General features: G+C 43.0%; 1 protein-coding gene across 4 annotated transcripts in view; it reads right to left on the bottom strand.

Moving 5' to 3' along the window:
* Positions 1 to 14,646, bottom strand: part of MCU (mitochondrial calcium uniporter) — a 213,088-nt gene that overhangs the window by 12,886 nt on the left and 185,556 nt on the right. For all 4 annotated transcript variants that reach the window (XM_089313425.1, XM_008269976.5, XM_008269977.5 and 1 more), the window contains 2 exons: positions 4,691 to 4,851; positions 2,877 to 3,080 (listed from right to left, as the gene is read on the bottom strand). In XM_089313425.1, coding sequence (XP_089169551.1) covers positions 2,877 to 3,080; positions 4,691 to 4,851 — 365 coding nt within the window. The remainder of the gene's footprint in view (positions 1 to 2,876; positions 3,081 to 4,690; positions 4,852 to 14,646) is intronic.

The raw sequence follows: 14,646 nt of genomic DNA, 5'->3' as shown, positions 1-14,646 counted from the left end.
CTGGATATAAGGCACTATGTGACATGGTAAAGAAACAAAAATTGTCACCGTTTCTCATAATGTGGATCCGGCTGAAAAGCCCATGAGAGTATTTCAGGCATGGAAAGCCAAGACACTCTGGGGAAAAAAAAAAAAAAAACCTAAATGAAAGATCTCTGTGAGTGAGATCCCAGTGGAAAGAATGGGTCATCAAAGAAGGAGGTACCTTTCTCTGAAGGGAGGAGAGAACTTCCACTTTGACCATGGCCTTGTCTAAAAATGATCAGAGTCAGTGAACTCAGGGGGCTTCCATAGCCTTGGCAACTCATGACAAGAGCCTAGGGTGATTACTGACACCATAAACAAGAGTGTCAATTTGTTAAGTCAACAACAGGAGTCACTGTGCACTTACTCCTCATGTAGGATCTTTGTCCTTAGTGTGCTGTACATTGAGATCTAATGCTATAACTAGTACTCAAACAGTATTTTTCACTTTATGTTTCTGTGTGGGAGCAAACTGTTGAAATCTCTACTTAATGTATGCTAAACTGATCTTCTGTATATAAAGAGAATCGAAAATGAATCTTGATGTGAATGGAAGGGGAGAGGGAGTGGGAAAGGGGAGGGTTGCGGGTTGGAGGGACGTTATGGGGGGGAAGCCATTGTAATCAATATTCTGTACTTTGGAAATTTATATTCATTAAATAAAAGTTTAAAAAAAAATTGACTACAACCAAATGCCAGACTCAAAAAATAGTAAAAGAGAAATGATGCTGTACCAAGTGTATAACCTAAGGAAGCACGGGATGAGAGAAACATGTGCTAAAAAATCCAGAGGACGAGGGCTGGCACGAGGGTGTAGCAGGTAAAGCCACTGCCTGTGCTGTCAGCATCCTATGGGGGTGCTGGTTCATGTCCTGGCTGCTCCACTTCCACTCCACTTCTGTGCTAATGGCCTGGGAAAAACAGTGGAAGATGGCCCAAGTGCTTGGGCTCCTGCATCCACGTGGGAGACTTGGAAGAAGCTCCTGGCTTTGGCCTGGCCTAGCCCTGGCTGTATGTAGCCATCTAGGAGTGAACCAGCAGATGGAAGATCTCTCTCTGTCTCTCCCTCTCTAACTCTGACATTCAAATAAATAAATAAATCTTGAAAAGAAAAAGAGAGAGAGAATTAGAGAGTTGTCTTTGAAAAACAACAACAACAACAACACAGAATTCAGAGGAGGAAAAGGTCAAAGTCAGCCGTGGGGGACTGGTTGAAGGTTTGTGAGAGATCAGCATTTAAGTAAACTTGAACTCTGATAGGCAGAGATCAACAGGGAGAGCTTTCCCAGTTAAAAGAATGGTCTGGGGCTGCCTTCAGATCGGCCCAGCTCTGGTCCTCGCAGCCATTTGGGGAGTGAACCAGTGGATGGAAGACCTCTCTTTGTAACTCTGCCTCTCAAATAAATAAACAAGTCTTAAAAAAAAAATAAAGAATAGTATGAAGGAATGAAAGAGTGGGAAACTCAGGACTGTCTTCAGGAATAGAGAAGATAATTTGATTTGTTTAGAACACAGACATTTGGACAAGAAAGGTAACAATCAATTATGAACACCCAGCCTAAGGAGTGTGGACTTCAAGGAGCAGATAAAAAGAAACTCTTAAAGGCATGTGTGTGTGTGTGTGTGTGTGTGTGTGTGTGTGTGTGTGTGTGTGAGAGAGAGAGAGAGAGAGAGAGAGAAAGGAGGAGCTAGAAAGGGAGAGAAGTACTGCAGACAGATGTGAGAGGACCCACAGCTGTAAGAATGCGTAATGAAGGTAAGGTAAGAATGACACACCTGTTCTTTCTGTTCACCTGCTCCTTTCTGGACTAGCATGAGCCAGACATGGGGACAAAGGGTGCAGACTCTAGGCAAGCGATTGAAGGGACACACACAGTTTATTTTCTCTTCTCTATCAGACACATTCGGGAGGCCCAGAAAACTTAGATAAAACTCTTGTGCTTCATTTTCTTACACACTTATGTGCTTATGACCACTGATCTAACAATAGAAAGAAAATGCTTATGTTGAATAGCGGCCACGTAAACATCTGAGAGTAACTCCCAGCTTTCTACTGATACCTAAGGAAACAGAGAAAGCTTCTTGCATGTCTAAGCTATTTCAAATGTTTGTATTTCAAGGGAATGCTAGGTTGGATCTGTGGTTGTTATCCCATATATAATAATTAGTAATAAATCACTCATACTTCCTAAAGTGACACTAAGAATTTCCAAGATAATTAAACTAGTGTTGGTAACAAAAATAAGTCTGAGATATCCAATAGAGTCTTGGTTGATAAAGAACAGACCAAGAGCATAAAGTGATTAGGTACTTAATTTTCACCTTTCTTCCATGAAGTAAAAACAACAAACATCCATTCTCTTACCATCCTTAGAGGTAATTCAGAGTTTGGTGTATTTGATTAGTTATTACCGATTCTCTATTCCAAGAACTCAATAACAAGTATGACATTCCCCATCCAACCAATACATTAATTATACATCACATAAAAAAAAAAAAAAACAAATTAGGTGACTGAGTTATTCTATTCTCCTTTGCCTTCTTATTCTGTTCTTACTATTGTCTACCTTTATGAGTTTAATGGCTTCTACTGTTCTCTTAATGGTCTGTGATCTATGAAATGAGAAGTCATGTCTTATATCTACACATCTATCGCTAGCACCAAGAATAATGCCTGACAGATAACTGACACACACCTGCCTATGCACATACCTGTGTGTGTGTGTGTGTGTAAAGGATAATGAGTACTTAAAGACATTTGACCTTAGAAAAAAATAAGAGAAAAGAGAACTATTTTGACAACCAAAACTTCATTCTTTCTCATAAAAAGTTACCAGGAGAGGAATTCTTACCTGGCGTGTCATTACAAAATATGCATACATTGCCATGGCGCTTCCGTAAGTAATGAAGTAGGTGACTGGCTCCATGATGTCCCAGGAATATTCCCACCAGGTAAGCCGGGCCAAAATGCCAAACTGTGTGGCCATGTAGGCAAGGCCACCCCATAGCACCAAAGTGGTCCTCTTCTCAGCTTTTCTGCTAATCTCAATTCGTACCTATTGGGCACATGACCAATCATAAAACATTTTGTCACAGATCCAGTGAAAAATTCTTAAACTGTTTTATTCTCATTAAAGAAACAGGCTCAGGCTCACCAGACACAGGCAAGTCTTAATTCTAGGAAATATTCATATGACTTGGCTTCCTAACTACTATCTATAGTTTTACCAAATAAAATATCTCACAGGAATAGTATTTTTGGAGAGCACTGGTGTTTTTTATTTCATCCTAGAAATAGATGAAAATATGGGAGTAAATAATTTGGTTTCAATAGCTCTTCATCTAACCACAGGATTATCTTCTTTGAAAGGGGGAAATAAAAACATACTATGTTCTCTCACTGTGGCACGCAAGATTTAATCTACCGTCAGTTTTAACTCAAGTGCTGCACCACGGGTAGAACACCACAGTGAGTCAGAGCATGGACTCTGGACTGGAGCAGCAGAATTCAGGGCCCTAATCTGCAAATAACCACCATTAACTTCCTTACAGGGTTGTCCTAAGGATTAAATCAGATAATGCAGATAAAAACACTTAGCACAGTTCCCAGGACATAGTAAATATGGATAATACAGCTGGGCATCTGTGACTTCATATTCACAGGTATAACCAATCACGATTTGAAAATATTTAGGGAAAAAACCTGCATCTGTAGCAAACGTATGCAGATTTTTTTCTTGTCATTAGTCCCTTAACAATATAGAATAAACAACGATTTATATAGCATTTACATTGCATCAGGTATTATAAGTAATCCAGAGATGATTTAAAGTATTCAATGGGAGGAAGTAGACAGGTTATATGCAAATTTTATACCATTTTATGTAGGGGATTTTAGCATAGCAGATTTCAGAACCTTAGGGGGTCCTGGAAACAAACACAAAGGATACTGAGGAATGATCCTAATTATTTCTAAGAAATCAAAAGAAGCAAATTACCAAGAGATGCTCCCTTCCTTAATCCTTATAATCTAATTTTTAAAAATATAAACACTTGCATCATTATTAGGAAAAAGTACATTGTTAAACATTCAAAAAAGTATAAAGAAGATCAATCAAAATCCTATTACTGTATTAGCATTTTATAATACATTCCTTCTGATTTTGTCTGCTTGTATACAGATACATAAATGTATACAGTTATATATATATATATAACACATTTAAAACTTGGATCATAACGTGCATGGTTTTATAATTTACTTTCCATAATATGTCACAAGTATTTTCTACAGCAAATTAGCTCTACAGAGTCATGTTTAATAAATGCACAATATCCACATAATATTCACTTTTAATTTGGCTACAATCATTACCCTTATACTCAGAACCTTTCCTGATCAGCAATTATGCCAATCTCTGTTTGAAAGGTGGTAAATCTGGTAAGGGTAGTATAGCCAGACCTCAAAGCTCCGAGTTCATTAACAAGGCTCCAAACTACTCCTTTTAAAATCCTTCTGGAGCTATGACTGGAAGACTTTTTTATAGTCCCATGAACTAGTAGACCAATTTGATTGATGTGACTTAATCACATAAAATTTAGGAGAAACAGAAACAATATGCCGTGGCCAAAACTCAAGGGAAAAGTCAGAGATGAGAATGTTCACCTTTTCCAGGGGAGCCAGTTGCTCTTTGAGCGCCTCTAGCCTTTCAATGAGCTCCCTCTCCTTGTTCAGCTGGTGCTGCTCAATGCACAGCGTGGTGTAGAGCTGCTGGACCAGTGTCTTCACGTCATTCAGCGTGGCTGCATTTTCATGGCTTAAGAGGTCTGAAAGAAAGGGGTTGCCATTTAAAACAAGAAGTGTGAAGTCAATGAAGAGCTGCTCTCCCTGAGATTAAAAACAGTAAGAACAAGGCAGATTCACCCATCACAGGTATTCCACCTTCAGCATTGACCTGAAGGAAAGTGAGGGCTTTTATTTTTTTTTAAGGAGTCATACAGAAATATAAAGAGTAAATTAATAGCTGGGCAGCTTGAAATTTTGAACAGTATCCACCATTATATTCTTGGAAGTCTAAATGCTTGCTACATATGATGTTACAGCTGAGGCATACATTAAGAAAAACAATGCTAATAATAGCAATATTCAATAAATAAAGACAAAATGTTCAAGAATGTGGGCCGGCGCCATGGTTCACTTGGTTAATCCTCCACCTGCAGTGCTAGCATCCCATATGGGCACCGGGTTCTAGTCCCAGCTGCCCCTCTTCCAGTTCAGCTCTCTGCTGTGCCCCAGGAGGGCAGTGGAGGATGGCCCAAGTGCTTGGGCCCCTGCACCCGCTTGGGGGACCAGGAGGAAGCACCTGGCTCCTGGCTTCGGATCAGTGCAGCTCCGGCTGTTGCGGCCATCTCGGGGGTGAACCAACGGAAGGAAGACCTTTCTCTCTCTCTCTCTCTCTCACTGTCTATAACTCTACCTGTCAAATAAAATTTTAAAAAAAGTTCAAGAATGTGTTAGGAAAGGAAATCAGCCTGATTAGGACACTTATTAAAATGCTGATTTATAATTTATCTGTGGATGTATCATTTGAATTTTTTCCTTTAAATCCTAAAGAAAAATATACATTTCAAATTTGCAAATACAAAAGGTATAAGTAGAAATAGCATTATCCTAATAATCTTAACTCCCATAGCATACCAACTCTTACGCATTCCTGTTGAGGAAAGACAAAAAAACAGCGGTATAGCTCTCAATATCACATTAGTTCTACAGGGCATGAAATTACAAGAATAATTCAAAGAACGAAAGATTAAATTCTTTGATTCAATGTTCTCCATTGAGAGTAGTATCTCTTTCTAGAAATCTCAAAATCATGTTTTAAGAATCTAATAAAACCTCAGCTGATTTCTGGTATGAAAGAATTAAAACTAAAAAAGGCACCAGAAGCAAACCTTTGTTTCAGAATCTTTTTTTTTTTTTTAAATAGATTTATTTATTTAATTCAAAGGTCAGAGTGACAAAGAGGGAGACATAACAGAGAAAGAGAGAGAGAGAGATCTTCTATCCACTGGTTCATTCCTCAAATGCCTGTAACAGCCTACGCTGGGCCGGGCCAGAACCAGGAGGCAGGAACTGCATTCAGGTCTCCCCCGTGGGTGGCAGCACCCCAAGTACTCAGGTGGACATCTGCAGCCTCCACCCATACTGGCAGGAAGCTGGGTCAAGCAGGGCCTTGGGGGCCGGCACTGTGGCTCAGTAAGCTAAGCCTCCACCTGCAGAGCTGGCATCCCATATGGGCACTGGGTGTCCCAGCTGCTCTTCTTCCAACCCAACTCTCTATTTATGGCCTGGAAAAGCAGTGGACGATGGCCCCTGCACCTGTATGGGAGACCTGGAAGAAGCTCCTGGCTCCTGGCTCCTGGCTTTGGATCAACTGGATCCCCAGCTGTTGTGGCCATCTGGGGAGTGAACCAGCAGATGGAAGACATGGCTATCTGTCTCTTCCTCTCTCTGAAACTCTGCCTCTCAAATAAATAAATATTTTTTTAAAAAGGCACTCTGATATGGCATGTGGGCTTTGCAAACAAGGGCTTAACCCACTGCACCATAATACCTAGACCTCAGAATCTTATTAGCTTTAAATGTGACATTTTATTAGGCACAGCATAAGGTTAGCCATCTTCTAAATCAAAATAAGCCAGTCCCAGAATTCAAATATTCTTCATGATGTATAGCTATCATGAAAATCCAATGAATGAAAACATTCAAATAAGGATATCAAAGTGTATTAGAGAAGAGCTAATATAGTACGATGTAAAATAGCATTTAGCACAATATCTTGCATACTTCAGTGAAAGTGTGTTGAATTAATGAAAACAGATAAAAAATACTTCCCAAAAGTCACATAGGGCAACAGCATCTTTTTTTTTTTTTTTTTTTTAGTGAAGATTTATTCCATCTGCTGGTTCACTCCCCAAATGGCCACAATGGCCTGGACTGTGCCCGGCAGAAGCCAGAAGTCAGTTGAACTTCTTTTGGTTCTCCCACGTGGGTGCAGGGCCTAAGTTCTTGGGCTGTCCTCTGTTTTTTTCCCAGGTGCATTAGCGGAGAGCTGGATCAAAAATGGTGCAGCTGGGACTCAAACCAGTGCCCATATGGTGCTGGCATTGCAGGTGGCACTTTAACTTGTTATGCCACAGTCCAGCCCCAACAGCATCTTCTTTGTTCCAAAGTTACAGCTCACAATTGCACATAATGTTAAAGTTTACAACTGCTCCCTAGAAGGCTGAAGTCACGTGTCCAGAATGTTGGAGTTGAGTGACAGAGTCCATGTGTGCTGACTCCCAGACCTGGGCTGAGTTCTAATGCTTCCATGTATATTTCCCCTTTTCGCTCTGTCCCCTTTCAAAAAGACATACCTCAAGTAGGTATAAATTACCTATTAACGAAATCCTCTTATATACATTATCCTGTGTTATCCTCAAGATAACAGAATGAGTAAGCTTAGTGCCCACAATCTACACATGTATCAGAAATAAGATTAAGAAATATTTTTGCACAAGGTACTGATTTAGTCATTATAGAAGGGAGAAAAATCAAATAAGAGATGATGATTTTTCTTCTTAATGAGGTCTAATATGATATTATTAAAGTCTCAGAGTTAGTAGGGAGCTATGTCAATTTTCTTTTTTTTAAGATTTATTTATTTATTTGAAAGGCAGAGATAGAGAAGGGGAGACAGACAGAGACAGAGAGAGAGAGAGTCTTCTATCTGCTGGTTCACTCCCCAAATGGACACAAGAGCTGAGGCTGGGCCAGGCTGAAGCCAGGAGCCAGTAGCATCATCTAGGTCTCCCTTGTGGATGCAGAGGCCCAAGCACTTGGGATGTTCTCTATGTCAACCTTCAATACCATCATATTCTAATACACTGTATTTGCTTAGAAAACCAGGAAGTAAGGGAGCAAGGAAGAGAGGAAGGAACCAAACTAACAGAAACTCTCATTCCCTTTTCCTAATGAAGCATGGACATGATGAAAATTACCAAATGCAGAAAGACAACCATAATCTGAGGATGTATAAAATTTGAAACCAGGCTTAACATTTGTTTTACAAGAAAAATAAGTTTCTATGAGAATACCATTCATTGAAGACTTGTTAGTGTAAAAGTTCATATTCCTTTTTTTCTGGGTGTCGGGGTCATGGTCACTGAGGTAATCTCAAGAGCATAGTGTGACTGGCCCACTCATGGGAGACCTCCTGGGCCCCAGGAGCCCGACCTCGTGGGTCTTCCTGTCTCAGAGCCTCATGCCCAGGAATCTGGGCAGGGGTGCACCCCAGGCTGCTAACTGCTGACTCAGCAGACGAGGCTGTGGGTCTGTGTTTTGTGCAGATGAAACAGAGGGCCTGGGCTGGTCGGTGCCCTGAGACACGGAGTCTCTTGATGGACTTGGGGTTGTGCGTGGAAATGTCTCCTCCCCCACTGCCCAGCTGGCCTTCACAAGGGTTATTCTCACTCCTTGCTCCTGCCACGTCAAGGAACAGGCCTGCCCATTCTGGATTCACGTTCCTTTCCACTTCTGACTTGGGAGTCACCTGGTGTTTCACGTCGTCTCTGACCTGGCTGCTGTAGGTGTGTAGTGCTTTCAATGTTGCCGCTAGATGTTGGGGGCATTTACAACTCCTGCCTCCTCCTAATGCTTTTCCAATTTTGCTGTTAATGATTATGGACGTCAGAGAAGGGAGCACGGAGACATCACTGAAAATAGCTCTGTGATGTGATCTGCTGGTTTTCAACAGCGACTTTATTCCCTTTTCCTTAGAAACCTGAAACCCTGCTGTCCTCCTTGCCACGAGTGGAGGGAGTCCCAGCATCCACTGATGGCTCAGCCCCTGCTCAGGGGCTTGGGGAAGGCCATGTGGTGTTGGCGTTGGTGCTGCTGACCAGGCAGTGAAGGACACCTGGTGCTCACCATTCTTGCTATGTGTTCCGTGGGTCGCACATGGCCACCTTTGTGCCAGCCACTATCACTGGTCAGGGTCAGCGGTGCCCTTGGTTGGTCCTGGCTGCAGCCTCAGCGCCCACACCCCCTTTCCCTTTGCTGTGTTGTCTTCTCATCCACAGAAATCTTTTAAATGTCTAAGATGCTGAAATCTTGGCTGTTTGAGAATTTCCCCAGTGCGTTAGCACAAGTATGTGGCACATGTGTGAGGACTCTCCCAGGGTGAAGTGTAGGGTGAGTGGCATTTGTGAGAAAATGACCTGTCCACACTCACACCTGACACAGACACTGCAGGAAATCAGAACAGGTCTGCTGTCCACTATGTTCTGGGATCTCAGCCTGTGAAAGGCTGTGGACTTGAGCTCTGGATTAGAAGGAAACAAACGGAACCAACAACCCAGCAAAGTCCTTACAAACCAACCCTGTCAACTCTAAGGTATGAAGCAGGGCGGCAGATTCTGCCTGTCCAGCCCCAGCAAGACAGAAGCTACAGGAAAGGACCCAAGATTGGGAAATAACATAAACCTCCAACTTCCAGCCTCCCTGGCCATGGCAACACCAGATTCCTGGGTGGTTCTGATCATAAGAAAAACCTCACCCGGTAAAGTCGCATTTTTAGGGCTGGAGAAGGTGTCTTAGATCAAACTGCGGAAACTTTCATGGCAAGCTGGCTTCTGATAGGGAAACTGTTCAGATTAAAATAGCCCAATGCCTGCCTTAGAGGAATCTGTTTCCCCAGAGTGTGAAACAGACAGGCAGATCCTGGATTCGTGGCCATTGCACCCATTCACAGAGGTGGCGGTTGCTGTGAGAGGCTGAGTGGTGTGGGCAGAAGCAGGGGCCGGGCCATGTCCTCCTGAGCTGTGGTGTCCTGTGAGCCTCATCCTCATCCTGGGTGGGGCTCGGGGCTTTCTGGTCACTGAGGAGACCCCTGCCCAGTCTGTTGAACTCTCACCTGCAGCTGATGCTGTCCTGGGCAGAAAATCTGCATTTTTTGGTCCAAGGTAAGTCATTAAAAATTATTTAAAGGCAGAGAGAAATAGAGCTTCCATCCACTGGTTCACTCCCCAAATGCATACAAGCACAGGGGACTGGGCCAGGTAAAGCCAGGAGCCAAGAACTCCAACCAGGTCTCCTACATGGGTAGCAGGGACCTAGGTACTTGGACCATCACCTGCTGCCTCCCTAGCGTGCATTGGCAGGAAGCTGGGATTGACCGTGACTGGGACTGGAACCCATGCTCCCTGATATAGGATGCAGGTATCCAAAGTAGTGTCTTAAACCCTTCAGGGCCAGGATGTCCTTGGGGCTTGGGGACCTCAAAAGTGGCTAGGCCAAGCAGCTCTGAGCCAAGGGCACCTGTAACGCCTGTGCCAATCACCCCAGCCCCAGCTGCCACACTTGTCAGGGTTCCCTTTCTTTTTCTTTTTCTCTTCTTTCTCCTCCCCTACCTTCCTTCCTCCCTCCCTCCCTTCCTTCTTCCCTCCCTCCCCCCCCTTTTTTTTAAAAAAAGATTTACTTATTTATTCATTTGAGAGGCAGAGTTACAGAGAAGCAGAGGCAGCAAGAGAGACAGAGAGAAAGGTCTTCCATCCGTTGGTTCACTCCTCAGATGGCCACAATGGCCAGAGCTGCACTGATCCAAGGCCAGGAGCCAGGAGCTTCTTCCAGGTCTCCCATGTGGGTGCAGGGGCCCAAGGACTTGAGTCATCTTCTACTGCTTTCCCAGTAGCTGGATCGGAAGTGGAGCAGCTGGGACTGAAACCAACACCCATATGGGATGCCAGCACTGCAGGTGGCGGCTTTATCCGCTAAGCCACAGTGCCAGTCCCTGGGGTTCCCTTTCTAGTACAGGAGCCAAGAAACAAGTCAGGCAAGGGAGTAGGCTGGGTCAATCTTTACAACAAGATTTTATTTATTTAATTTCCCCCCAAAACATTAAACTTATTCATCTCTTAAAAAAAAAAGAAAACGTTAATATTCAGGGTTGATGTTGTAGTGTACCAGGTAAAGCTACCACCTACAAAGCTGGCATCCCTGTGGGAGCCAGTTCATATTCTGGCTGCTACACTTCCAATCTATCTCCCTGCTAATGGCCTGGAAAAGCAGCAAAAGATGGTGAAAGTGCTTGGGTCCCTGCCACCCACGTGGGAGACCTTGATGATGCCCCTGGCTCCTAGCTTCGGCCTGTCTCAGCCCTGGCTGTTGCGACTAACTGAGAGTATACCAGCAGAGAGATCTTTCTCTGTCTCTCCCTCTCTGTTACTCTGGTTTTCAAAATAAATAAATATCTTTAAAAAATAAAAATTAATATTCATATTATGAGTTTTAACTAGTTTTACCAGTTTTAACTAGTTTTACCAGTTTTAACTAGTTTAAAAGTTGATACTCATATTATGGGTCCTTCTATGCAAAAAATATCCTTCTCCAGGTATTGTTCTGTATTAGGACTAACCAAGAAAGAAATTCAGGTGAAAATGAGGAAAGTGGAGGTGAAGAAGTCTTTCTTCTCTGCAGGTCACAGTGGCTGGTGCCTGTAGACACAGCCTTTGGAAAGCTGTCCTGTCTAAATCAGCAGCCACTAGCCATGTGCTGCTTTTTATTTTTAACTAATTATTTTTTTTTTTTTTTTTTTGACAGGCAGAGTGGACAGTGAGAGAGAGAGAGAGACAGAGAGAAAGGTCTTCCTTTGCCGTTGGTTCACCCTCCAATGGCCGCCGCGGCCGGCGCACCGCGCTGATCCGATGGCAGGAGCCAGGTGCTTCTCCTGGTCTCCCATGCGGGTGCAGGGCCCAAGCACCTGGGCCATCCTCCACTGCACTCCTGGGCCACAGCAGAGAGCTGGCCTGGAAGAGGGGCAACCGGGACAGAATCTGGTGCCCCGACCGGGACTAGAACCCGGTGTGCTGGCGCTGCAAGGCGGAGGATTAGCCTAGTGAGCCGCGGCGCCGGCTAATTATTGTTTTATATGTGCATGTTTTGCAATTTGTATGCAGTATGGACAGCCAAATTCAGCAAATTAAGATACACATTACCTTACATGCTTACTTAAGTGTTAAGAGAACACTTAAAATCTACTCTTAGCAATTTTCAAGAATACATTGTAGTAAATTATAGCCTCTAGGTTATATATTCCTTGAACTTATTCCTTACTGAAACTTTGTATCCTTTGTATCCTTAGCTCAACATTTCTGCAATCTCTACCATGTTGCTACTTACGTTTAAGGTAAGACCAAATTAAATATTCAGTTTTAAGTCATGTTGGCTATATTTCTTATTCTTTTTTTTTTTTTAAGATTTATTTATTTATTTGAAAGCTAGAGTCACAGAGAGGGAGGAAAGAGACAGAGAGAGAGAGAGAGAGGAGAGAGAGGAGATGGGGCGGGTGGGGTGGGGAGAGAAAGATCTATCTGCTGGTTCACTCCCCAAATGGCTTCAATGGCCAGGACTGGGCCAGGCCAAAGCCAGGAGGCAGGTGCTCCATCTGGTTCTCCTACATGGGTTGTAGGTACCCAAACACTTGGGTCATCCTGTGCTACTTTTTCCAGGACATTTGCAGGAAGCTGGATCAGAAGTGTAGCAGTTAAGAACTGGTGCCCACATGGTATGCCAGTATCGCAAATGGTAGCTTTACTCATTGTGCCAAAGCACCAGCTCTAGGTATTAGCTTTCTGAGATTGTATTATGGAAGATTTAGTGGACTTAAAAGGTTAAGATTTATTTTTTTTCCAGGTTTTCTTGACAGGAACAATATGGTTCTTTTTAAATAAATGAAATTTTTTAAAAAAGATTTATTTATTATCTGAAAGGCAGAGTTAAGCGAGAGACAGGAGAGGGGAAGACCTTCCATCCACTGGTTCACTCCATAATTGGCTGCAATGGCTAAGGCTATTCCAGGCTGCAGCCAGAAGCCAGATTTTCTGGGTCTCCTACGTGGGTGCATGAGCCCAGGGACTTAGAACATCTTCTACTGCTTTCTCAGGTACATTAGCAGGGAACCAAATCGGAAGTGGAGCAGCCAGGACATGAACTGGTACCCATATGGGATGCAGGCACTGCAGGCTGTGGCTTAACCTGCTGTACCACAGTGCCAGCCCCAACAGTTTGGTTCTAAGGTATTGGTATTTTTGTTAAAGATTTACTTATTTTTTGAAAGGTAGAGTTACAGAGGCTGAGAGAGAGAGAGAGAGAGAGCACGAGCGAGCGAGTGAGCTATCTTCATCCACTGGTTCAGTCTTCAAATGGCCACAATGGCTGGAGCTGGGCTGATCTGAAGCCAGGAGCCAGGAGTCTCTTCTGGGTCTCCCAAATAGGTGCAGGGGCCCAAGGACTTAGACCATCTTCTACTGCTATCCCAGGCCATAGCAGAGATCTGGATCAGAAGAAGAGCAGCCGAGACTCGAACCAGCATCCATATAGGATGCTGGCACTGCAGGCAGCAGCTTTATCAGCTATGCCACAGCACCAGCCCCTAAGGTACTGTTATGGTAGAGGAAAAGAGTAGGCCATGCTCTTGACCCTGAAATCTCTGTCCCCATATTTAGAGACAAAGTTGTAGGAAGAAGGAAAATAAATCTGCTAATGTGTAACAACACTTGAGGATGATTAGTGTGTGCTTCACTAACAAGCAATTAGATGGTTATTACTGTTTCTGTACATGCCATCAATTCTGGCATAATTAAGGTAGAGAAAGGCAGAGGAGATATGCTAACATACGGGCCTTAAAATTTCTTTTCCACTGCAAACACGGTTTGAGCTTTTGGAGTCTCTAATAAGGCAATTGTTACTGTTGGTATTTGGCTTGCCTGTTCAACCTTTCAAACCCCTAACATCATTAAGAGAGAAGCAAGGTCTCCAATGTGGGGAAAAGGGCTTAGTGTTGCCAATCAAAACGATTTTCCTTAGCACAAAAACTTAATTACCAGTGACACAGGGTATATTCCTTTCCAGGGTGAAGAGAAGGGTAGTTAATTACTACTTGAACATGGATTGGGATAAAAGGCTTTTATGCTCCTTTTCATATTCTTTCCTCTGTTCTGGATTTAGATTAAATTATAAACTCATCTAATTATAGAAACAGTTACTCCTCCCATCCTGCAGTGGTCAGAGAGGAAACCAGCTACATATATAGCTGTGGGAACCAAAAGAATGTGATGCAGCTTGTAGCCAGCCTTACTGTTCTGACATGTTCCCTGTCCCATTTCAGTATTCTCTGGCCTCTTCCCTGTAACTTTGTGGTTAGGTACAGGGGTTGTTAACAGCTGAGAATCCATGACTACCCTGGGACAGCCAATCCTACATAAACATCAAACATGGCTTTACTAGATTTGTGATGAATAAGCCCTCTGTCCTTGACACCTAGTGGAGATGTGTGAAATTAGAGAAAACTGGTACACACATTTATAGAGCATTTCTGGTTCCAAGATGCTGGCCATAAACAGAGAAAAGAATAAATAGGAAAGGAAATAAAAGCTAAAGGGGTAAAGAGTAAGTAGAAAATTTGTGTCAAAAGTGAAAAACTGTCCTAGCAAAGTGTTCCTTCATGAATGATTGTAACTTTTATTAGGAAAAGCAAATTTTTTCCGCCTGTCCCATATATACAGAACACCCTAGTGTTACTC

The sequence above is a fragment of the Oryctolagus cuniculus genome, chromosome 15 (genome assembly GCF_051225735.1).
Source record: "Oryctolagus cuniculus isolate XC-2025 breed Fujian yellow rabbit chromosome 15, ASM5122573v1, whole genome shotgun sequence".
Taxonomy (NCBI): Eukaryota; Metazoa; Chordata; class Mammalia; order Lagomorpha; family Leporidae; genus Oryctolagus; species Oryctolagus cuniculus.
This window is presented reverse-complemented; position numbering and strand designations above follow the sequence as displayed.